Source organism: Lynx rufus, unplaced genomic scaffold (genome assembly GCF_022079265.1).
Source record: "Lynx rufus isolate CCGP_SWC_20201006 ecotype Redwood Valley unplaced genomic scaffold, mLynRuf1.p SCAF_5, whole genome shotgun sequence".
NCBI lineage: Eukaryota > Metazoa > Chordata > Mammalia > Carnivora > Felidae > Lynx > Lynx rufus.
In genome coordinates this window covers 109,928,111-109,954,872 of record NW_025814867.1, presented here as the reverse complement: position 1 = coordinate 109,954,872, position 26,762 = coordinate 109,928,111, and the positions used below count along the sequence as shown (strand labels likewise).

At 35.0% G+C, this 26,762-nt stretch overlaps 1 protein-coding gene across 7 annotated transcripts in view; it reads right to left on the bottom strand.

The window, feature by feature from the left end:
- SENP7 (SUMO specific peptidase 7) overlaps positions 1–26,762 on the bottom strand; it is a 153,280-nt gene that overhangs the window by 8,241 nt on the left and 118,277 nt on the right. For 6 of the 7 annotated variants that reach the window (XM_047100010.1, XM_047100012.1, XM_047100013.1 and 3 more), the window contains 8 exons: positions 24,040–24,073; positions 14,425–14,604; positions 12,565–12,827; positions 10,759–10,892; positions 9,052–9,168; positions 4,931–5,053; positions 1,224–1,316; positions 206–330 (listed from right to left, as the gene is read on the bottom strand). In XM_047100010.1, the coding sequence (XP_046955966.1) occupies positions 206–330; positions 1,224–1,316; positions 4,931–5,053; positions 9,052–9,168; positions 10,759–10,892; positions 12,565–12,827; positions 14,425–14,604; positions 24,040–24,073 (1,069 nt within the window). The remainder of the gene's footprint in view (positions 1–205; positions 331–1,223; positions 1,317–4,930; positions 5,054–9,051; positions 9,169–10,758; positions 10,893–12,564; positions 12,828–14,424; positions 14,605–24,039; positions 24,074–26,762) is intronic. The other variant, XM_047100011.1, reaches the window with a different exon arrangement.

Below are 26,762 nucleotides of genomic sequence, written 5' to 3'. Positions count from 1 at the left end.
TCTCTGGCTCCTTCTGTCCCTCCCCCTTTGTCTGTCTGTCTCTCTCTCTCTCTCTCTCTCTCTCCTTCCCTCCCTCCCTAAAAAAAAAAAAAAAAAAAAATATATATATATACACACACACCATCTTTTAACCTCATATTGTTCACTACAATCATTCTACTGTTGTCATCATCATTAAAAACAGTATCTACATTAAGTTTACCACCTATTATTTTGTTGTCATGTTGAGATGGCTGAGCCTGTGAGTGCTGGGATACAGTTTGTGGAAAATCTTCATATACAGCTTCTTCTAACCATGGAAAACAAATGACAGCAAGATACCAATGAGATCTGTTGAAAAAGAAACACAATCTTAGTAACACGAAATCTAAACAATGCAGAGCAATGTGTTTTGGATCTACAGCTGAGAAAGTGGGTAAAACAAACTTCATACCAATTAACAATTAACATACCAATTAACAATGTAATATCTGACATAACACGGACCACACATTCCAAAAGTAATTAAATGAGTAGTAAGACTACTTAGGGTAAAATCTGAGTTATTTCAAATTTATTTACTTTCATATAATCAGTGCTTCCTATTGAAGAACTGCTTTTTTTTTTTTAATTTTTTTTTTTTCAACGTTTATTTATTTTTGGGACAGAGAGAGACAGAGCATGAACGGGGGAGGGGCAGAGAGAGAGGGAGACACAGAATCAGAAACAGGCTCCAGGCTCTGAGCCATCAGCCCAGAGCCTGACGCGGGGCTCGAACTCACGGACCGCGAGATCGTGACCTGGCTGAAGTCGGACGCTTAACCGACTGCGCCACCCAGGCGCCCCAGAACTGCTTTAATAAATAAACTCATAGCATCATCTTTTTTCTGTTAGTGCTTAAACAGTTTGTTCTCTTAAATATTTTAAGGTTTATTCTAAAATCTTTTCATCTTTTACTTAGTAAGAAATTCTTTTGAGCCCAAAAGAGAAAAATTCAATGTCTCAGTCATTACAGTCTTATGGGCATTTGTCATTTTTATTTTTTCTACTATATTTACAATATGACCATTTGTCAAACCAAAATCTAATATAGTCACTCATAGTTTTAGCTACTTCTTTGGAAAATTTAAACATAGTACTTGAGATGCATACCCATACCTTTTACTGATTATTAATCTAAAAATGCACAAAATATTTTTTTCTGTACTCTCCAATTTTGTTTTTAAATAATCCGAAATACTCACGACTCATTTACAGGCACAAAGATGTAATCTTTGTTAAAGATGTTTATGTGACGAGTCCATGTTCTTACTCTTTTATGTCTCCTCTGTGCCATTCTGGGAATATGAAAGATACATGTATTTTACATATAAAAAATTAAAAATTGAAGATACAGATTTCAGGAGTCATTTTTATACACTGAAAAATGTGAGATTCAGTTTACTTAACCATCTTCTTCAAGATATATAATATTTAACGCATATTAAGATATATAATACTCATTTCCTTTCATTAATTTCTAATTGTTGTTAAACTTAATGACTGTTTATAAACAATGTCATAGATAGAATAGAAGGAGCAATTTATAAAATGGTTTATAGACTCCAAAAATAGCTCAGTAACTGTATGTAAACAGCTAAACCTATTTATTTACTTTAGTTCCATCTGGGCATGATAAAAATATTATCATTAAACCTTAAAAGAATTGTCTAAGTGTTATACCTGTGATGAGGGAGGTGTTAAAGTTAACAGGAGGAATGAGGCATATATTCTTAGATTTTTTTAAAGATGACAGTCATCTCCTTTCATTTTATATATAAGGAAATTATAAGACAATGAGTTGAAAATACACACTATTCATCCATCTTTCATTTACTTCTTCAACATAGATTTATTAGGTTCTTAAGAATAAATAATAAAAATCACCCATGCTGCCCTTAAGGAGTTCACAAAATGAAGAGGGTAGAAAAAAACCATGACTAAAATATAAGTGTCATAAGGGACACAAAGGAATTATGTTATAGCATTTAGAAAAGCCACCTAGAAAAGAACTAGGACACACAAATAATTGTTTCTTTTCTTTATCTTATCAGGAAAATAAGGAAGGAAGATATTAAACCAAGTTTGAATATCAAAAAAAAGTTTTAAGGGGGGTGCCTGAGTGGCTCAGTTGGTTAACCATTCAACTCTTGATTTTGGCGCAGGTCATGATCCCAGGGTCATAGGATCGAGCCCAGCGTCAGGCTCTGACCATGAAGCCTGCTTAAGATTCTCTCTCTCCCCCTCTGCCCCTCTCCCTGTTCATGCTCTGTCTAAAATAAAAATTAAAAAAAATAAACATTTAAAAAGTAAAACTTAAAAAAGACTTTCAAAGTCTTGCTTAAAAAAAAGTTTTAGAAAAGAGGTGGTGTGTAACTTCTGGCTCAGGGCCTCCAAGAATTTTTTTTTTTTTTTAATGTGTATTTTTGAGACAAAGAGAGACAGAGCTGGAGCGGGGGAGGGGCAGAGAGAGGGAGACACAGAATCTGAAGCAGGCTCCAGGCTCTGAGCTATCAGCACAGAGCCTGATGCAGGGCTCAAACCCATGAACTGTGACATCATGACCTGAGCCAAAGTCAGAGGCTTAACCAACTGAGCTACCTTGGCGCCCTCAAGAACCTCCTTTTTATGCAAGGAATTAAATAAGTTGTTTTATATTTATATACCAAGTAATATAGGAAAAGAAATCTTTGTCCCATCCCTGTTCATCTGAATATTTAACCATACTCACAGGAGTAAACATTAGGAGAAGATGGAATTTAGAATGAGCTAATAAAAGGTGGTAGGAATTAGACACTATGTAGACTTTAACTTCATAAAATGATCAGAAGTCACATGTTTACTAAATTTTGTTTCAGAATGACCCAATCATTATAATGATTATGCACAATTATTTTCAAATAGTGCATAGCCTATTAATTTGCTTTTCCATTTGAAAATCTTAAAGATAGACACCTGGTTTTCTTTTGTTTTGTTACGTTGGTGTTTGATTTCCTGATCATACTGGACTTATTTGATTGATATATTAGACACTAGATGGAACAAGGAGAATGGGAGAGGTTATGGGAAACACAATATAATCTCTTATTCTCAGTTCCTAACTCTTTGGAAGATCTTTAATTATATGTCTAAGAGTTCTCTCCCATTCAATAAAATATATTATTATTCTCTTTCGAGTTCCTAGTATGTTACAAGCACTGAGCAAAAGGCACTGGGACAGAGTAGAAAATAAGACAGATAAAGTCCATGACCTCATGAAGTTTAACCTTAGGACAAGCAAACAAACCAATGATCACAAACCATGTTATAATACAAAAAAAGTGCCAGGAGAAGAAATTTCAGTCAGAAAATAGGAAAAGAGCTTAGCATATTTGAAAACTGAAAGGAGGAAGGCTGAGCTGAAGGAGGGTAAGTGAGGAGAAAGAATGTCATGAGGTGAGAGTAGGGAGACGGGCAGAAGCCAGATCTCTCAGCATCTCATAATCCATAGTAATGAGTTTGTGCATCATTTAGGCTGCAATTCCCTTACACTAGTAGTTGGAGTGTCTTGTCAGAGATTTATTTACCATTAAGGTTTATACCCCTTACCACTCTGCTTTGTGGCTATCTTCTTATTTTTTTACTGATTTGTAGAAATTCTTTGTGTGATAACTAATTACATATATATCAGGCCAAGCATTAACCTAAGTATTTACCTGTGAGGGGATAGGGGAACTGAGCCTCGCCATGGAATTAAAAATCCACCTATATAATTTTTGGATCCCCAAACCTTAACTACTACTAATAGCCTACTGTTGACCAGAAGCTTTACTGATAACATAAAGCCAATTAACACACATTTTGTGGTATATGTATTATATATTTTTATAATACAGTAAGCTAAAGAAAAGAAAATGTTGAGAGAATCATAAGGAAGAGAAAATACATTTGTAGTATTTACAGTATATACATGTACTGTATTTATCCAAAAAAATCTGCATATAAATGGACTCCCATGGTTGAAATTCATGTTGTTCAAGGGTCAACTGTGTGTGTGTGTGTGTGTATATATAAGATATGAAGTATAGTATCTTAGTACCTTATATATGTCTTACCCTGGAATATGCCACTTATGTAACACTGTTTTATATTACTTTTATATATGATCAAACATGTAACTTCTAATTTTAAAAAATTACGTTAAAATTTAAAACCACAGCAGAATCCACTTGCTTTCATTTCATCAGTTTCTAGGTGGCTATGCCAAATAATGACTAGTAATCTTAAAACAAAACATAAGATTAAATGCATGGTACCAACCATCAATTTCTATATACATAAAATAGAACAGGAAGCCATCAAATAAGTTAAATATAGGGGCACCTGGGTGGCTCAGTCAGTTAAGCATCCAACTCTAGATTTCGGCTCAGGTTCTGATCTCACGATTCTTGGGTTTGAGCCCCGCATTGAGCCCTGTGTTGAGTGCCACGCTGACAATGTGGAGCCTGCCTGGGATTCTCTCTCTGCCCCTCCCCTCACATGTACACATGCTTGTTCCCTCGCTCTCTCTCTCTCTCTCTCAATAAATAAACTTAAAAAATAAATAAATAAGATGGGACCCATAGAGGAAATAGAGCCACTGCCAAAATCACTGCCCAATGCAAAGAGGTTAAGAAAGAAATAACCTGACTTTTTCCTCCCTTGCCCTCCAACTTCCAGTGTCCCCCACAGAACACGCACTTGGAAATGCAGCCTGCAAGAGTCAGCCTCCTCTGATAGGGAAAAGAACAGTGGGGTGAGAAAGAGCTGAAAGGCCTGCACAAATGGTAATACTGATCACTCTAGGAAAAACTGTAAGAAGTTTTTTTTACTAGGAGCATCAACACAGCATATTTTTCTCTTAAAACTGAAGTACGTTGAAAGACTGACTTACGAAAGATTTGGATTATCTTCAGTCAAATTATTTTCTTTTCTTGTCAAGCATTTATAGAAAAAGCTACTAAAAATGTGACTTCGTTCAACAAGTTCATCTGATGCCTTCTCCAATATAAGATATCTGTAAAATAGCAAAACCACAGAAGTAAGTTATTTTTAGATTTTACCTAATCTTCCCCCAATTATCTTATGTGTTCTGTAAATCTTCATTTTTATGACCACTTAGATTCAAAGCAATCTTGCAATCTGCTCAGATTCCAGCTAAAATTGTTCTTTATTACCTCACCTTCCATCAAGATTGTTTAAAGCAGAAATTGCCCACTTATTAACTCATTTACTTAACAATTACTTATCAAATTCCTAACATGTGCAGAGCACCATAATTCTATTAGAGACATAAAATGGGGAAAGGGGGGTTAATACATGCTGCCATATAGCTTACAATCCAGAGGAGTGAGTATAGAAGGAAATATTAATCAAATACCACACAGAGATAAGATTGAAACCCTGACACTCCTAAAATAAATATAGAAAAATTTAAATTACTGTGAGATATGTCCAATATATAAATCCTGAGTCCATTTCTACTAAAACAATTCTTCAACATAAGCTTGTAATTGAATCATTTAGTGATTAAACTCTTCACATTAGTGAACTCTGCTATTCTTAACTCTGCTTTTGAATCTCTGCAGATTCAAAAATGACCTTGTAATTGCTTTAAGAAAAAAAGCATAGAAGACAAATACAACTTGACATTTTTTTAAATGTGGTTATGGACAGGCTTTGCTACATGGAAGGAGACACAAAGGATGCTTCTGGTGTGCTGGAAATGTTCTTTACCTTGATCTAAATGATGATATTATGGGTGCATACATTTGTGAACATTCACTAGCTGCACACTTAAGATTTATGTACTTTACCACTTGAAAGTTACACCTTAATTTAAAAAATAAATAGAAAGTCATTTAAAACCTAAAGTTAGGGGGCACCTGGGTGGTTCAGTCGATTAACCATCCAACTTTGGCTCAGGTCATCTTCTCACGGTTCCTGAGTTCAAGCCCCACATTGGGCTCTGTGCTGACAGCTCAGAGCCTGGAGCCTGCTTCTGATTCTCTGCCTCCCTCTCTCTCTCTCTCTCTCTGCCCTTCCCTTACTTGCATTCTCTCTCCCAAAAATAAATAAAAACATTAAAAAATTATTTAAAAAAACAACACTAAAGTTAGAATCCTCTCTGAAAATAAGTCAATGAGACAGAGAAACAGGTAATTTAGTGAATAGGAAATATAGAAAAGTACTACTGGAAATAAATTAGGAATAGAATTGTATTCGTTAATTCTAATAAAACATATAAAGACTAACAATATGATCCAGTTCATCTCACCAAATATAAATTTGGCACTATTATACGGATACAAAAATAAGTAAGATGGAGGTGCCTGGGTGGCTCACTTGGTTAAGCCTCTAACTTCAGGCCACATCATGATGTCACCGTTCATCTAGCCCCACATCGGGTTCTGTGCTGACAGCTCAGAGCCTGCTTCAGATTCTGTGTCTCCCTCTCTCCCTGCCCCTCCCCAACTTGCGCTCTGTCTCTCTCTCTCTCTCAAAAATAAATAAACATTAAAAAAAAATTAAAAAAAAAAGACATAAGATGCTTAACCTTTAGAATAAGAATGATCATAAAATCACCAACTAACTGGGGCACTTGGGTGGCTCAGTCGGTTGAGCGACCGACTTCGACTCAGGTCATGATCTCACGGTTTGTGAGTTCAAGCCCCGCATCAGGTTCTATGCTGACAGCTCAGAGCCTGGAGCCTGCTTCGGATTCTGTGTCTCCCTCTCTCTCTGCCCCTCCCCCACTCATGCTCTGTCTCTCTCTGTCTCAGAAATAAATAAACATTAAAATTTAAAAAAAAATAAAAATCACCAACTAACTTTAAAATAATGCAAAATAAGGGGTGCCTGGGTGACTCAATCAGTTAAGTGTCCGACTTCGGCTCAGGTCATGATCCTGTAGTTCATGGGTTCGAGCCCCACATCTGGCTCTATGCTGACAGCTCAGAGCTTGGAGCCTGCTTTGGATTCTGTTTGGATTCTGTGTCTCCCTCTCTCTCTGCCCCTCCCCTGCTCATGCTCTGCCTCTCTCTAAAAAAAAATTAAATAAACATTAAAAAAATAAAGAAAAATATTATAAGTAACATAAAAAAGATGCAAGTGGAGTATTATGGGAATTAATAATATCTGTTTAGAAGATCAGGAAAAGTTTTGAGGAAGGTACCATTTGAGAGGAACCATGAAAGAGGAATAAAACTTCAACAGGTTGAGATAAAGAGGAAAGTCTTCCAAGAAACAAGAGAGCAGGGCATTAAGGCAGAAGAGTGACTAAGAATAGGCTTTGTTTAGTAAACTGTTTATAATTCAATTTTGCTGGACTATGAAATACGTGTAAAAGGCTAAAGAGATAGATTAGTGTCATATTATCAAGACTCTCAAAAGCCAGATGGTCTGAACTCATTTTGACAGGTAATAAGAAATTACTATAAGTTTCTAATGGGAACTGCATTCATAGAGTGGTTTAAGAAGAATACTGGTGGTCATAATACACCTAATGCACAGGAAAACAGAGATAAAAAATACAAGGACACTAGTTAAAAAGACAGAATAACAATTCAGGTAAGAAGTACTAGGAAATCATGATGACAGAAGAAAAAGAATAAATGAATTTGAGAGACAGAATCTACTAAAATTGGCAACTGAGTATGCAGATAGGGAAGGAAGGGTGAAGAGTCAATGATGATGAAGACTTCTGCTTCCAGCCAAGACAGAACAATAGGGACCAGATTTACCCACCTGGATGAAAGAAGCGAAAAATCACACAAAATACATGTGAATCAATAGTTTTCAAAACACTAGACATCAGGCAACAAAGAAGAGTGGTCTTTGAGAAATGAGAAATAAACAAGGTGAGCTCCACTCATGCCCCAGTTTACTGTTTTGGTAGTTTCCAGGTGGCAGCACAGGAAGGAGTAACCCAGGTGGCAGACTCCACATTGAGATGCTGAAAGTCAGGAGAGACCAAGACAGCTAGAATTTACAGATCAGAATACTAAAAAGGGAAGAGTCGTAGATAAACAGAACTCCAGACATCTGCAGAGTCCTCCTCAAGTATTTAGAAGAATGACCATTGCATGTGTGTGAGGAAAATGCTGGGGTGAGAACTACCTGAAAAGATGAGAGGGAATGAGCCAGTGACAAGAATAGTGCCTGTTCTTACCAGACAGGCTGGAAAACCCCCTAATTCATGGAGGCCCTAGGTATAAGATATTAAAAAAGACCCAGATCAAACTTCTAGAGATCAAATGTACAGGATCTGAGATGAAGGGCTAGTGATAGAGATTCAGAGCCTGAGTGACTGGAATAAGGCTAGTATATGTAAACAATAGGACTCAGGAAAGATGCAGGCTAGAAACTTTGCATCAAAGTTTATAAAACCTTCCTATCTATTCCTTCAACTAAGCTATGCAAAGTTGAAAATTATTTTTTAATGGCATAGTGATATGGGTTTTTTAAATGACAGGTAACTCTTACAGCACTTGAAGACAGAATAGATAACTACAGAGTTGCTTCTTTTCCTTTCCCAAAGTGATCTGTAATTTTTAGATACTTCCTTCACCACAGTAATACAACAGTTAAGAAGTATAAATAAGAAAAAATAAACAAATAAACAAAAACTAAAACAAACAAAAAATAGCAACTCTTCTGGAGTATATACAAACTGAAGTAGTCAACTGTAGAAAACCTCGGTAGGCAAACAAAACAATTTTTTCAACATGTATTTATTTTGAGAGAGAGAGAGAATCCCAGGCAGGTTCCACCCTGTTGGCGCAGAGCCCAACACAGGGCTCAATCCCACCACTGTGAGATCATGACCTGAGCTGAACTCAAGAGTCGAACACCTAACCAACTGAGCCACCCTGGCGCCCAGGCAAAAATTTCTAAAATCTGAATTGTTGGCAGGTTACTTTTAGCTAGAGTTAAAATACTTCAGTGATAGACATGCAGTTTAAAGTTTACATCAAAACTGATAAAACAAATGAGATCATTCATCACTGTACTTACTTAAGATAGAAATCAATGATTACATCATTAAGAAATTCTCCTTCTTCTAAGCATTCCAGATCTTCATTAGTTACTCCTAATCCCCCTTTAGTAGGTGGTGGAGGATATACAATCAACCTTAAAAAAGTAAAACTAAAGTTAAAACACATTGGTAGTGAAAATTCTAGTATCAAAGAGATTTGTTATATGGAACAATACTAGGGCAGTGTATTCAATAACTATAATGTACAGAGTAAAAATAATTGACAGGATACAAGCAATTATATTTTCCTTTATTTTCAGAAGCTAGTAATAGTACTTCCATTATCTTTTCATTTCCAGTCCTTCCCATGTGACCTAGTCTCATATTTGTCTAACCAATACGTTATGTCTCAGTTATAATGCCATCTAAGATGTCTCTCTTCTGCACAATTTTTAACTTTCAACACACTGATGTAATAAACCATGAAAGATTTTCCTGTGCTCTACCTTCCAACTCTAAGTTTGAATCCCCAAGACTAGTTCCTTTCCATTCAAAAGAGCAAGCAGTCAAAAACTATGTTCTTCTACTTGTGGCTAGTCTACACCAACAGCCGAACAATACAGAAATAACAAGGGAGCAGAGAAGCAAGTTTCCTTATAATAAAGTGCTTATAATGTAAAACTTAACAGAATATAGGAAACAAGTAATTACAACACAACCAGAAAGAAGTAGGAAACAGATGACAACTAATTAGGCATCTTTCTTCTGGCACCTTTTCTTAAAACTCAGAAGAGCAGTTGTGAGTTTCCAACTATAATCTTGGAATAGACAGGATGGTCCTCACTGCACAAATGTAGTAAAAAATAAAGGTATAACTATACTTCCTGAACTAGAAAGATTCAAGAAGATGGAGTCAACTGCAACTGATTTAATCTAGGCAACCAAAGCACTTAAATAAGAATATGTGAAAACTTTAAATGCTAATATGATAGTATTTTATTGGCTATTTTCTATCCTATTCTTTCACTCGCTTTTTTTTTTAACAGAAAAAAAGAATCACACAGAAGAATAGAAGTCACCCTTAAATGCACAGAATCCCTATTCTGCCTGACCACCCTAAGAAGACATATAAAAGAGGAAATATGAGTAACATAGCAACTTCAGAAAAGAAAGTTCTGATAAACTCCGAAGTATCTTAAATTGAGGCATACTTTACTAAAAATAATGGAATGGCACTGTTTTCTTAATAAATGTTTTTAACTTTCTCTAAAATAAAAAATTATTATTTCTATCACTAACCATCAGTGTAAGAATAAAACTCAAAACACTGGGGCGCCTGGATGGCTCAGTCAGTTGGGTGTCCGACTTAGGCTCAGGTCATGATCTCACGGTTTGTGGGTTCAAGCCCCGCATCAGGCTCTGTGCTGACAGCTCGGAGCCTGGAGCCTGCTTCAGATTCTGTGTCTCCTTCTCTCTCTGCCCCTCCTCAACTTGTGCTCTGTCTCTCTATGTCTCTCAAAAAATAAATAAATGTAAAAAAAAAAATTTTTTTAAGAATAAAACTCAAAACATTTACAAAGGCAAACTATTGTCAAACCATTATGGTATACACCTGAAACTAATATAATATTGTATGTCAACTATACCTCAATTAAAAAGAAAAAGTCAAACTACTTAAAATCAGCAACATGCCTGAAAACTACTAACGTGTCTACCTATCACAAACAGCCTATAATAGTACGTACTTCTGAACAGGTCCCGTGTGCCTGACTTCTCGCCATTCTTCATCTGGATTAGATGTAATAGAAAGTGAGTAGCAACCGCTAGTTTGCTTCTGTAGGAAGGTGTAAGTAGGCTTGGCTCTATCCATATTTGAAGGCTGCCAAGAAATGGCAAAGAAAAAGATTTCCTTATAAATACATAAATGCACATTAGCTCTCAAAAGGACGAAGTCAAAACCTAAACTTCTATGAGAAAATGTGACTAAATCAATATCAATGAGTTATATCTATACATTTGGAGTTTCTACAAAGATACAGCTGAATCAAAATAACACTCTTGATCAAAACATATTGTATATACAAAGATCAAAGTTTAACTTGAAGTGTTACAGATCTGGGCTCTATAATTAAAGAACAATGTGAAAACTTTACAATTCAAAATGAACAAAAGATACAATAAATAGGACAAAATAAAATTTAAAAGACAAAAAGTTTATATTTGTCATAGCAAACTTTAAAAACTTTCTTTCTAGATATATTTGGCAGAGATATACAAGCCTCTCCTAGATTCCCCTAATATTAACATCTTATATAACCACGGTACAATTTTCAAAACTAAGTAATTAACATTGGAATAATAACATAAACTAGAGACTTTATTCTGATCTCACTAGTTTTTTTACTAATATCTTTTTTTCTGTATCAGTACCCTTTAATTCCTGTCTTTCCTTGTCTTTCATGACTTTGATATTTTCGAGAGTACTGGTCAGTTATTTTGAAACTGAATTTGTTTGATTTTTCTCATGATTAGACTGAGGCTACACAATATTGGGGAAAATACCAGAGAAGTCATGTACCCTCTCAGTGTATTATGTGACAGGTACACCATGTCGGTATCTTATTCCTGGTGATATCTGCCACATTTCTCCACTGTAAAGTTAGTACTTTTCTTTTGGTGATAAATAAATATTTTGGTTGAGAAACTTTGAGATTATGCACATATCCTGTTTCTCCTTAAGTTTTTACCCATTAAATTTAGTATCTCTTGGTGGGCCTTGCCTATAACAATCATTAACTATGGTTTTTCTTTCTTTTTAATTTATATATATATATATATATATATATATATTTATTTATTTTTTTTTTTTTTTTGAGAGAGAGAGAGAAAGAGAGAGAAACAGAGTGTGAGCAGTGAAAGAGCAGAGAAAGAAGGAGACACAGAATACAAAGCAGGCCCCAGGCTGTGAGCTGTCAGCAGAGCCTGATGCGGAGCCCAAACCCACGGACTGTGAAATCATGACCTGAGCTGAAGTCAGAAACTCAACCGACTGAGCCACCCAGGTGCCCCTAACTATGGTTTTTCTATGGTGGCTTTGTAATTTTTATTCCTTTTACATTTATTAGTTAAATACTTTCCTAAGAAAGAACTGTCAATTATCCACCATCAGGATTTTCCATTCATTGATTCTGAAATTTATTTGCATCAATATAGATTTTGGGTATTTATTTTATTCTTTGGTAATAATCATGTTATCATTACTGATTTTATTGATTCAATTATTCTAGCTGTGGGGTATCTGGCTGGCTCAGTCAGTGAAGCATGTGACTCTTGATCTTGGGGTTGTGAGTTTGAGCCCCACATTGGGTGTAGAGTTTACTTAAAAATAAAATAAATTAAAAATAAAATAAGACTATTTTAGATTTGGTATTCAGAGTTCTCTCAGGTTGACTCCTGAGCACTTAGGACAAAACACAGCATTTTGAAATCACCTGATTTTCAGGGAAAAAGTTTTTACTAAAACTTGACAATTATATTAATCAGATGCTAACCTGAGACACTGATTTCATCTTCATTTCTTCAGCAGCAACAGCGGGAAAAGAATAAGTCGAAGCACAATAATAATGAACAAAAGAACTTTCTTTTGAAGAGAGGTTCTGAAATAAAGGAAGTGCCTGAAACCAAGACAATGGATAAGAAAGTTCCAATTCTCCACTGGTTGTACTTATTTCTGTCATAATATCTTTTAATTTCAATTCTTCTCTTTGCGAAATAGGATTGTATAGCTCAAGAAAAATGAATTCACTGGATTTTGCTATAAAAGAAAAAATAAATCAATTTTAATCAAGTATTATAGTTCAAGAGGACTATAAATAATTTAATTATTAATAACAGCATTTTGTATGTTAGTTAATAACCGAGGGAAATTAAATCCCCAAACAGGCTATTAGTAACCTAGATTCAAAACCCAAGTTTTAAACTCCTCCTGCATTAAATGGAAACTTCACAATGGCATTAGCTACTGTATCTCTACTACCTGGCATTTGTTAATGAATGTATGAATAATTGAATGAATGATAACTAAGGAACTAATTATTTTTCTCTAGCCTCCTCCATTTATCAAATCTACCAATTAAAAAATTATTCCAACCAACCAAACACTTCCTTCAAAATCATTCTGTTTCATCAAACATTTCAACAATCGTCTCAAATTATATTCTCTCCACCCATAATAATTATAAATGGCTAGCTTTATTCCCCCAACTTCTCTGCTATTTAATCATGAATTCTCCCAATTAATTTGGAAGTAGGACAGCAAAGTAACTAAGTAGTCCTCCTTTATCCATGGTTTCATTTTCCACAGTTACAGTTACCCATGGTCAACAGCAGTCCAGAAGCAGATCTTTTTTCTGGCCTGTTGCCATAAGGTCAACAGTAGGCTAACACTACATCAAAATGCTTGTGTCATTCACGTCATTTCATGTCATCACATAAGCATTCCCTCTTCTCACATAATCACAAGAAGATGTTACACATTCATGTAACTTTTCTTACAGGATATTGTTATAATTATTCTTACTTATTATTGTTAATCTCTTAGTGTAGCTAATTTGTATATTAAATTTCATATGTATAGGAAAGTATGTAGGTATGTCTAGGGAAAAAAACATAATATATAGAGAGTTCAGTACTATTTGTGGTTTCAGGCATCCACTGGGGTTCTTGGAATATATCCTCCATGGATAAGGGAGGGACTACTATAATATTAAAGGTATAAAATTTATTCACTACTTAACATCTTTAATATATAAGGGAGTAGAGACAGCAAGGTAGAGAGATCAAAGAGGTAAGAAAGAAGCTTACTAATCTGATTTACCCAATTCTAAACTAGACTCCTTTAGGAGTTGAAAACTAAACAAAGCTGGGAGATGTTTAAGATGCATATATACAGACCAGTTTATGGGAACATACAGAAAAGTATTCAATCCAGTCTTAGAGAAATGATATATATAAGTAACTAGGTTTCATTTTTTAAAAAACTAAAGAAAATGTTGAAGGTAAAGATTTCTGTATTTTATTTAACTTTGCCATTGATTAGCTGCCACAGTTCTTTATGCAACAAGGGCAAGAAATTCATAAGAAAGGTAGCCAAGGATGGCAACTGACTAAAAGATAAAGTACTCCTTTTATTTTACCAGATAATTTCTCTTGGTTGAGTAAAATTATCAGGAGAAATTGTGTAGAATAAATAATTTACCTTGTATAATATTAAGGGCTAAAATTATTTTTAATCAAGTCTACTTAATTTCAATTCAATGAAATAACTACATTCTATTAAATTGTTTTAGAAGAAAACTATACACAGGACTTCTCAGGTTATTCTGAAATATAGAAATATTTCATATACTCACAGTGCTGGCTTAATATGGAGTTTTCTAGTTGGGTCTGAATCTCTTGAAGATAATTTGCAGAGACCCAAAGGAAAAGGATAGCTTGATTCCTTTTACTGTGATCATCATCCTTATTTTTCCATAACCCAAACCTCTTTAAGTGTGTGGTATCCACTAGCAATGAAACCTCATTCAGGGAGACTGAAACAAATAAAAGGTAACAAGTTAATAAATTATCCATTTAGGAATTAACACTGATACGCCTTATGGCTCTTCTTTAATACATGATGTTTTTCAAAAAGAATGATATGTGAAGTTTTACAAAAATCATTTCCAGTGTACTTCACTAACCTTGGCTGAAATACCTCAAACAATATTATTAGCATAAAAAAGATCATATTGCAATTAGAAAGGCCCAAATAATTATCAATCTCAGTTATATCCAGGAAAGGGAAATATGAAATTAAATTTTCCTAGCATATAAACTTGTCCAGAGAGATTTCTTACTGGAAGTGCTATATCACCGGAAGAAAATAAAATAAGAAGGAGAAGGAGGAAGGGTGGGGTAGGGGAGAGGGAGTGGAAGAAGGGGAAGCAGGGGGAGAGGGGAAGAAAGGAAAGAAGATGACTTTATCAATGCACACAACTAGCACGGTTTTAACTTAGAAAATTATATATTTCTATCTTGGTTAATATGATCAACCAAAATCCCCAAACGCTATCATTAGCCAATTTATTCTTATGTTTCTTCTCCTAAAATATCTGCATTCCCCTATACAGACTAGCCACTATCAAAAGATTCTCAAAAATAACATGAGCTTTTGAATGGTCTAAGGTAGTATTTTTTTTTTTTTAATTCTCCCATGTTTTGGTGCACCTGACTGGCTCAGTTGGAAGAGCATGCAACTCTTAATCTCAGGGTCACGAGTTCAAGCCCCACATAGGGTATAGAGATTAAATAAATATATAAAACTTAAAATAAAATAAAATTCTTCCAGATTAGATTTTACTTCTTGAAACTTCTAGGAAATCACCTAGAATTATGGGTCCTTCTCTGAGTTAGCAAAAGAATCTTTCCTAAAGATTTTTTTTTTAATTCAAAGAAATAGAGAACTGGTATAAAGAAGTCCTGAAGGTCATCTGACCCAACTTTAAGAAAACAAGCAGTTGAACAACTAATACAAGTATTGGTTAAGTATAAACTCAAGATGAATACCTATTTGAAACAAATCTCTTCGTACTCCTCCTCCTATTATCTCCTGGCACCTTGCTACTTAAAATCTACTTCTGAGCCTGAGACACTGGCATCACACTGGAACCTGTTACAAATGTAGAATATCAGGCCACACCTTAGATGTACTGAATCAGAATTGATTTACAAATAAAACAAAAACAAAAACCCCAGATGATTTATATCACTCAACACTGAAGTTTGAAAAGCATTTTACAATAAGTACTTACATACTTAACTAGTCATCTTAATGTTCCCACACGAGCCATTCTACTTTTAAATATTTTCTTATAATCAATTAATCCATTTTAAACACGTCTTTATTTCTTTCATATTTCCTCTTTCCTTCATTCATTCTCTCCTTCCCTTATTCCATTTCTCCATGCCTTTTTCTTGCTCCTTTTCTGTGTTTCAATTTTTTCCTCTGTGTCTGTCTGCATGCATACCTGCCTACTTACTCTCTATTTCATGGAAATTTTTAAAAACATTTTACATTTCTTCTTTCCCTTTCTAACTCTCTTTCTGCCTCTTATTTATTGACATTTTCTTGGGTAATCCTTTTTAAAATCGCTTCTACCTATCAATCTCTAGCTACCTACTTACCTATCCATCACCCTACCTATGGATCTATTTGTATTTTGTACAGCTGCCTACATACCTGTCTACCTTCCTATCTAGCTGTCACCCAGTCATCAATCTTATTTTTACTGTAGAATTTTGACTGAGTTACTTTTAGATTTCTTTCCCCACTGTCCACTATTGTACTTTATTTTCTTACTGGCTCCTCCTTTCAAACCCTTCTTTTTATCTCTCATTCCCACATTCTTTCCTTCATTTCTGTTGTATTTTATTCTTAGAGACTCATCACTTTAAACTTCTCTCTCTTGCCTTCCCTTTCCTATCTTGGCCACTTCCTTTTTCTTCTCTCTTTGATAGCTTTTTTTCTTTATCTTTTCTCAGTCTAATTTATTCACTGTCCTTTTCTTTCTCTATTCTTACCGTGTTGTATACTGCCTGCTTTCCATTCTTCTTAACTTCCTCCCTTTCTCTCCTTCTTTTATCCCTTTATCTCTCCTTTCTCCTTTCCTTTCATTCCTCCCTCTATTCTGTCTTTGTACTTTTAAACTTTTTTCTTTTCATTACTCTTTTGTTCTCTTTCTCTTTGCATCTATTTTGTAGTCTTTCATACTGACTTAGGCCATTTAAAGTCTGCTCTGTCTCTCCCTATCTCCCTCTCTCTCTTTACCTAGCTATTCTGCTTTATATATTTTTTTACACTTACTTTGACCTTTCATTTTATTTTTTCCAGATAAAATTTATTGGCATAAAATTATCATATAACATTATGTAAGTTTAAGCTAATGTTAATTTGATACATTTATTGCAAAACAATTACCACCAAAGCATTAGCTAACACCTCTGTAACTACCATTTCATATTCGTGATGAGAACATGTAAGATCAACTCTCTTAGCAATTTTCAAGTATATAATAACAGTATTATTAACTGTGATCACAATTCTGTACATTATTGATCTTATAACTGGAAGTCTATACTCTCTGACCAACATCTTCCCATTTCCCCCACGTCCCAGTCCCTGGTAACCATGATGGCTAGTCTCTGTTTTTATGGTTCAGCCTTTTCAGTTTCCACATATAAGCAATATCATGCAGTATTTGTCTTCCTCTGACTTATTTCAATTAGTAAAGGCCCCCAAGGTCCATCCATGTTGTCGCAAATGGCAAGATTTCATTCTTTCTCAAGATTAATATTCCATTGTACATATACACCACAAAATTATCCATTCATCAACAGACACTTAGGTGGCTTCCAAATTTTGGCTACATGAATAATGAGGGGTGCATATATCTTTTCAAAATCCCATTTTCTTTTGGATATAAACCCAAAAATGGGACTGCTGGATCATATAGTAGTTTTATTTGTAATTTCTTAAGTCTATAGACCATTTTCAACAGTAGCTGTACCAGTTTACAATCTCAACAGTGTACTTGCTCATTTCTTGTCATTTTGATGATAGCCATTCTAACAGGTGTAAGGGAATATCTCATTGTGGTTTTGATTTGCATTTTTGTAATGATTAGTGATGTTTACCATCTTTTCATGTGCTTATTTGCCATTTGTATATCTTCTTTGGAAAAATGTGTATTCAGTTCCTCTGCCCATTTTTTAATCAGACTTTTTTTTTCCTGTTGAATTCTCTGAGTTCTTTATATATTTTGGATATTAACTCCTTCTCAGATATTCCACAGAATGCTTTTTCTTTTTTGCTGATTCTTTCCTTTGCTATGCAGAAGCTTTTTTGTTTGATGTAGCTCCACTTGTTTATTTTAGCTTTTGCTGTCTTTGCTTTTAGTATCGAATCCTAAAAAATCATTGCCAAGAATGATAGAAAAAAGCATTGGGGATAAGTTTTTTCACAAGTTTTATGGCTTAAGATCTTACACTTAAGGCTTTAATCCATTTTGAGTTGATTTTTGTATATAATACAGGTAGGAGTCCAGTTTCATTCTTTTCCTTGTGGCTGTACAGCTTTCCCAACATCATTTATTGAAAAGACTACCCCGTCTCCATTGTATATTCTTGGCTCCTTTGTTGAAAATTAACTGACCATATATGCCTGGGTTTGTTTCTGGGTTCTTAATGTTGTTCCACTGTCCTATGTGTCTGTTTTTATGCCAATACAAAAGTATATTGATTACTATAGCTTCGTAATATAGTCTGAAATCAGGAAGTGTGAGGACTCCAGCCACGTTCTTCTCACGACTGTTTTGGCTATTTGGGGTCTTTTGTTGTTCCAGACAGATGTTAGAACTGTTTTTTCTATTTCTATAAAAAATGTCATTGAGATTTTGATAGGTATTACATTGAATCTGCAGATCACTTTGGGTAGTATGGACATCTTAACAACAATAATTCTTCTAATCCATAAGCTATGTAACTTCCCCATTCTGAAAAATGTCAGTGAAACTGGCAGCAAAGACAAACAGATTAAAAGAGTAAAAACCTTCAGGAAACTTCTCAGCATTTCTTCCTCAGTCAGCTCACAACCCCAAATAATTGATATTATTTCTGTGCAATCTAGACAATTATTACTAATCCAAATGTACCAACCTCTTGGCATAAAAGCATAATTTTCTTTAGAAAAAAGATTTAACACCATCATTAAGGAAAGTTTACCTCATTACCAAATTTTCCCCCAATATTTGGTTTATTCTGTAACAGGAATATAGCAGTAACTGAAAATGGGAGCTGTCTATCATCTGTCCTACCCACTATTAGCGATCTTAGTAACAGACCCTAATTTTATTTAGAAACCAAGATACTTAGCTGTTAGAAACTATTTCCTATACAAATCAAAACCACACTCAGGTATCACCTCACGCCAGTCAGAGTGGCCAAAATGAACAAATCAGGAGACTATAGATGCTGGAGAGGATGTGGAGAAACGGGAACCCTCTTGCACTGTTGGTGGGAATGCAAATTGGTGCAGCCGCTCTGGAAAGCAGTGTGGAGGTTCCTCAGAAAATTAAAAATAGACCTACCCTATGACCCAGCAATAGCACTGCTAGGAATCTACCCAAGGGATACAGGAGTACTGATGCATAGGGGCACTTGTACCCCAATGTTCATAGCAGCACTCTCAACAATAGCCAAATTATGGAAAGAGCCTAAATGTCCATCAACTGATGAATGGATAAAGAAATTGTGGTTTATATACACAATGGAATACTACGTGGCAATGAGAAAAAATGAAATATGGCCTTTTGTAGCAACGTGGATGGAACTGGAGAGTGTGATGCTAAGTGAAATAAGCCATACAGAGAAAGACAGATACCATATGGTTTCACTCTTATGTGGATCCTGAGAAACTTAACAGGAACCCATGGGGGAGGGGAAGGTAAAAAAAAAAAAAGGACGTTAGAGTGGGAGAGAGCCAAAGCATAAGAGACTGTTAAAAACTGAGAACAAACTGAGGGTTGATGGGGGGTGGGAGGGAGGGGCGGGTGGGTGATGGGTATTGAGGAGGGCACCTTTTGGGATGAGCACTGGGTGTTGTATGGAAACCAATTTGTCAATAAACTTCATATAAAAAAAAAAAAAAAGAAACTATTTCCTAGCTTCCTTTGCAAATAGATGTGTGGTCAAAGGACTACCTTCTAGCTAAGAAAATGTAAGTAGAAGTTAGGTGGCATGCACATCTAAGAAACCTCCTTAAAAAGGCAAGAGAGGGGCACCTAAGTGGCTCAGTTGGTTGAGCGTCCAACTCTTGATTTTGGCTCAGGACATGACAACAGTCATGAGATCAAGCCCCATATCGACCTCTGCACAGAGCCTGGAGCCTGCTTAAGATTTTCTCCTTCTCTCTCCTCCCTCTGCCCCTCTCCCGTGCATATGCACTCTTTCTCTAAATAAACAAATTTTTTAAAAAGACAAGAAATAGGTGGTATGTGTGTGTTGTTGTTGTTGTTTTTGTTTTTTGTTTTTTTTACCATTTTCCCCTTCCTCCTGCTTTCTACCTAGAACGCAAACATGATGACTAAAGTACAAGCAGCCATTTGGACCATGAGACAAACTTAGGAATACAAGTCATACATTAGGAATGACACAGTACAAAAACAATAGGGCCAGGACCTCTGATGACCAAACGAAATACCATATCAGCCCTCTTCAGCCTACCTCTGGATTTCTTCTTTGGAAAGGAAAAATAAATTATTTTCTTTAAGCCACAGCCAAACATAATTAATAGCTAATATAAATATGTAAATCATTATTTCTCTCAGCTACTACAGAAAAAGAATAAACATTTAGATCTAGGTTCCTTATGTATAAAAACGTTTTATATGCATGCCTTGTTTATAAAAGATTTTTATATATGCATATACAGAATTTGTGGAAGAAGACTAATGTTTTCCTCTTATATTACAAAATCATAAAGCCATTACTACTGAAGAGAGTATTTTCCCTAATTGTTAATTTTAAAATACTTTTTAAATGTTTATTTTTGAGAGATTGAGAAAGACAGAGCATGAGCAGGGAAGGGACAGAGAGAGACAGAGACACAGAATCTGAAGCAGGCTCCAGGCTCCGAGCTGTCACCACAGAGCCCAATGCGGGGCTTGAACTCGTGAACCTTTCCATAATTATTTATTTATTTTTTTTTTTTTTAACGTTTTATTTTATTTTTGAGACAGAGAGAGACAGAGTATGAACAGGGGAGGGGCAGAGAGAGAGGGAGACACAGAATCTGAAATGGGCTCCAGGCTCTGAGCTGTCAGCACAGAGCCCGACGCGGGGCTCGAACTCACGGACCGCGAGATCGTGACCTGGCTGAAGTCGGACGCTTAACCGACTGCGCCACCCAGGCGCCCCCATAATTTTTTATTAAAAATGTCTTTCAAAAATCACTTGGAACAGAAAAGTTATAAAAGCAATATTTGAAACAAGATATAAACATTACCTATTAAAACCTAAAATATTATTTTTGAGGTTTGTATCATACAGATTTGAGAAGTAGCTCTGTTACACAGGTCTTTATAGATTATAGATGATGTAGTGGGATTACAACAAACTGAAAATCTTCTGCACAGCAAAGGAAATCATTAACAAAATGAAAAGGCAACCTATGGAATGAGAGAAAATATTTGCAAACCATATATATGATAAAGGGTTAATATCCAAAATATATAAAGAACCCAGAGAACCCAACAGAAAAAAAAAAAATCCATTTAAAAAATGGGCAGAGGGACGCCTGGGTGGCTCAGTCAGTTAAGCATCCGACTTTGGCTCAAATCATGATCTCACAGTTCATACTCAAGCCCTGCGCTGGGCTTTGTGCGGACAGCTCGGAGCCTGGAGCCTACTTCAGGTTCTGTGTCTCCCTGTCTCTCTGTCCCTCCCATGCTCACACTCTGTCTCTGTCTCTCTCTCAATAATAAATAAACGTTAAAAAAAATTTTTTTTTAATGAGCAGAAGGGCACCTGGGTGGCTCACTCAGTTAAGTGTCTAACTTGTTTTCAGCTCGGGTCATGATCTCAAGATAGTGAGTCTGAGCCCCACATGGGCCTCATGCTGGGCATGAAGCCTGCTTAAGGTACCCTCTTTCTCTTTCCCTCTCGTTCTCTCTCTCCACCCTCCCCACCCTATCCTGCCCCATGTGGGCACGCATGTGCAATCTCTCTCTTTAAAAAAAGAAGAAGAATGGGCAGAGAAAATGAATAGACATTTTTCCAGAGAAATCATACAGACAGCAAACAGATACATGAAGAGACACTCAACATCATTAATCACCATAAAAATGCAAATCAAAACCACAATGAGATATCCCCTCATACCTGTCACAATGGTCATTATTTAAAAAAAAAAAGTGTTAATAAGGATGTGGAGAAAAGGGAACCCTTGGGGCACTAGGTGGCTCAGTTGGTTAAGAGTCCAAGACTTTGGCTCAGGTCATGATCTCGTGGTTTGTGAGTTCAAGCCCCACACTGGGCTCACTGCTGTCAGCCAATCTGCACCAAAGCCTGCTTCAGATTCTCTGTTCCCCTTTCTCTGCCCCTCCCCCATTTGTGCTCTCTCAAAAATAAATAATAAAACATTAAAAAAAGAAAAGGGAACCATGAACACTGTTGGTAGAAACATAAACTGGTGCAGCTACTGTGGAAAACAGTCTGTAGGTTCCTCAAAAAATTAAGAGAACTACCATATGACCCAGCAATTCTAGTTCTGAGTATCTATCCAAAAGAAAAGAGAAAAAACATTAAGTCAAAAAGATGCATGCACCCCCACGTTCACTGTCCCATTATTCACAATAGCAAAGATATGGAAATGACCTACGTATCCATCAAAGGATGAACGAATAAAGAAGATGTGTTATGTATATAAAATGGAATATTATTCAGCCACTAAAAAGAAAGAAATTTTGTCATTTGAGACAACATGGATGGGCCCTAAGGGCATTGTACTAAGTCAGACAGAGAAATACAAATACTGCATGGTATCACTTATATGTGAAATTAAAACACACACACACACACACACACACACACACACACACACACAGACAAGCTCATAGATACAGAGATCAGATTACTGGTTGCCAAAGACAGAGGGTGGAGTGGGCAAAATGGGTAAAGAGGGTCAAAAGGTATAAACTTACAGTTATAAAATAAATAAGTCACGGGGATATACCCTAAAGCGTGTGACTATAATTACTAATACAGTATTGCATATGTGAAAGTTGCTAAGAGAGATCTTAAAGTCATCAATCACCAAAAGAGAAAAAAAAAACCTTTTGCAACTGTGTATGGGGAAAGATGTTAACTAGACATACAGTCGGGATCATTTTGCAATATATACAAATACCAAATCATTATGGTGTACACCTGAAACCATTATAAAGTTACATGTCAACTGTACCTCAAGTTAATTAAAAAAAAAAAAAGAATATGAGAGAAGCACTGTCACATAGGTATTTTTTTAATGAAAAAAAGCACTTTCTTTTATGAAATTATTTCCTTTTAAATCATAGGTTTTTGTTTCTTCTATTTAGAAGTTAATGTTATATTATTCCATAACTTGTTTAAACATCCTAATTAGGAATATCAATATATTTATTCTGTGCCTAGCCTTATTATTCTTACCACTTATAGCAGCTTCCTGATTATTAGATTATCATAATATATAGTTGTGGTTCTGTGCATGGGTACCTGCAGAGTCTGATTAAAATTACTTTGATCACTTCTTCAGTCTTGGAACAGAAGCTTCCTCTCTTCCCTAGTTCATTTGTGAAGTGGATATTTGTGTATATTTTTCTTCCTCATTCTTTTCCTTATTCATTCTCTAAAGAGACTATTCTCTATTGCTTCTTATTTTTCTTAGTGTCATTATTATTCTGAAATGATTTTACTTGGGGAAAGAATAAGAAAACGTTCTGAGTCTTTGCATATTACAGGTACAATTTCACATCTACTTTGCTTTACTCAGATAAGAAAAAGATATTAAAAATCTCTCCTAACTCCTATGAAAACCATTTTACATATTTTGTACAGCATTATAAATTTTCCTTACACTTCCTATTTTTCATACATTTCATCATACCAAAATCTTCTTGCTATCAAAACTTTATTTCTGTTAATCCCAAAAAGTTACCATGAGTCCCTTATTATTCAAGCCATTAAAACAATAGTTTACTATTTTCAATGTTATAAAACACTTTAACACCTTTTGAAGCTGCTTAAAAAAGTGTTGACTTGAAACACATTATTAACCTTAGTTTTACTTAATTTCTATACTGGAAAAAATTATGGCTGCAGAAAGATTTCAAAGTTTTGCTATTTTATGTTCAAAATTACAGTGAAAAAAAGATCATAAGACAATGATAGCTTACCTTGAAATGGGATCTTAACATACTTTGTCGTGAACTAAAGAAAAAACAGAAAAGCAAAAATGAGTTACCACTCAACGTATGTTTCCATTCAAAATTTTCAATTTTTCTTTTTCAAACACAAGTATATATTCAAAGTCGATACTAAAAGTGCTCAAGCCTTTTTGTATTTTCTTATTATTTTCAAATGTTTATTTGTTTATTTTGAGAGAGAAAAAGAGAGAGCATGAACAAGGGAAGGGCAGAGAGAGAGAGGGAGACAGGATATGAAGCAGGCTTTGTGATGACAGCAGAGAGTCAGATGTGGGGCTTGAACCCACTAATCGTGAGATCATGACCTGAGCCAGAGTCGGACACTTAACCAACTGAGCCATCCAGGAGCCCCTCAAGTCTTTTTATAAATAAACCAAGAAAATGTAAAGACTTAGTTTTTATGGAAGAACCCAGCACATGTAATTTAATTCTCAATATGCTCATTTATAAAAACCAGTAAGACTTTATTTAACATATTTTCAAAAATGTTTCCTGAATATGTATAGAAGAAATAAGACAAAGTCTTAAGAAACTGCCAAGAAACCCAACAAGGTATCAGTGATTTTGGTAAATAAACCACAAAACAAGGTTTAATTCTTGGCTTTGTTGACATTCCGGCACTCATATTTCTTTCCATGTTACAAATCCCCTTCCAACTGAGGATTTAGCCAAGTTTTTGTTCTTTCTGCTCTTTCTGTGCCAGGACACTAATTTTCTCTAGGAATCTTTTGTATACATCTGACCTTAAGTATTGCTTTTACAATAAACTCAAGAATCGTGGAGCACCTAAATCTTACATGTTCTACCTAAAATAGGCTTGTGCTCTTAAGTTTGTTTTTCCATTAATGCCAAATCTTTATTTATTTATTTATTTATTTATTTATTTATTTATTTATTCAGGTTCTCTTTTGATCAATACATTTATTTATTTATTTATACATTTATTACATTTGTTTATTTATTTATTTTTATTTATTATTCAGGTTCTCTTTTGATCAATACATTTGTGAAACTGTTTACCAAATGAAGGGTACAGTCTGTGAACACAAAACAAAATCAAAAAGGGTCTTGGTACATGGATACCTAAATTAACTACCAACAGAGTTCCAAATAAGTAGCAAACAATGCCCAGTGCAACCACAGGGTTACTGTGACTCCATTTCTTTTTCTAATTTAAGACTTACTTCCTATTGTAGTTTCATAAATATAAAACTCATATTGCAGAGTCTAAGTCAGCCGCTAAAGCAAAACTCAAGCAAATGGACATATGAGTTAAAAGCTGAATTTGAGGTTCAAATCCTATCTCTAACTCTACCACTTACACAAACAGTTAAGTAGGTAAATTTAGGTAACTTACTGAACCTCTGTCAGCTTTAGATTAAAAGCCTTAATCAAAAGGAGCTATTATCATTAGACACAGCATCTGATTAAGTGTATTATCTAGTTTAATTTAGTCAAATACATCTCATTATTCTGTCACTTTCACACAACTGTTATATATATATATATATACATATATATATATATATATATGCATACACACACACACACACATATATATGGTGTATATTTTCCTTTCTCAAATTCTGACTTATTTCACTGTGTCTTTAATCTCATAAAATATATCTTGGCAAATGTAAATAACTAGTTACAGAAAAATGAATATAAGGAATGTTTGCTTTTGAGATTTTATAGACATTACTATAAAATTATGAATTAGAAGTAGTGTATTTATGTATCTTGGCCTCAACTTTGTCATCAGTCTCTCATTCTTCCACAATAAGCATTCTTGTCCTACCAAATCTTTCAGCATGGCAAAGATCTGATATTCATTTACACCTTTGTGTGATGACTAAGCCAACATGTAACCTCTCCCAAAAGCAAAGCCCTATTCCCAGCAAAAATTTAATCCCCTGTTGGGAAAATAAGGCAGATGTTTTTGTCAGAGTAAGGTAAACTCAGTTCTCTGAAATACCATATCCATTTTGTAACTTCTTACAAAAGCCAGTATACTTCTCTGAACACAATGTGTACTTAATAAACATTTGTCCTACTATCAACAAAGTTGAGAAATAAAAACTAAAATGTTCACGTCCATTGCAGCATTCTCTACTTTAAAAAACAATAATACTAACTTAAATGTCCAACTCTATGAAAATGGGCTCTAATTTAAGTAAATAGTTTCCCACTCTAGGTATTTTTCAGGTTTAGCTAAAATGTAATTATCATGAGAGTGAGAACAATATCTCTAGCTAATCTATAACAACACATTAAAACTCATTAAACATCTGGAAAATGACTGAGTTTAATTATCTTATTTACTCCCCCACAAAAAATTCTTCAATTTCTAAGTTACAGAGCATTATGAACAGTGTCTGAAAAGAGATTATATAAAAAGTCTTTTGACGGGTGCCTGGATGGCTCAATCAGTTAAGCGTCCGACTACAGCTCAGGGCATGATGTCACAATTTGTGAGTTCGAGTCCTACCTGGGGCTCTGTGCTATCAGCGCAGAGCTGCTTCAGATCCTGTGTCCCTATCTCTCTCTATCCCCCTCCCTCTCTGCCCAACTCTCAAAAGTAAATACACATTAAAAAATAATAAAAATAAATACGTCTTTTGAATCCTTGAAAGGTTTTTTTTTTTTTTTTAGTTTATTTATTTATTTTGAGAAAGAGAGCGAGTTCACGCATG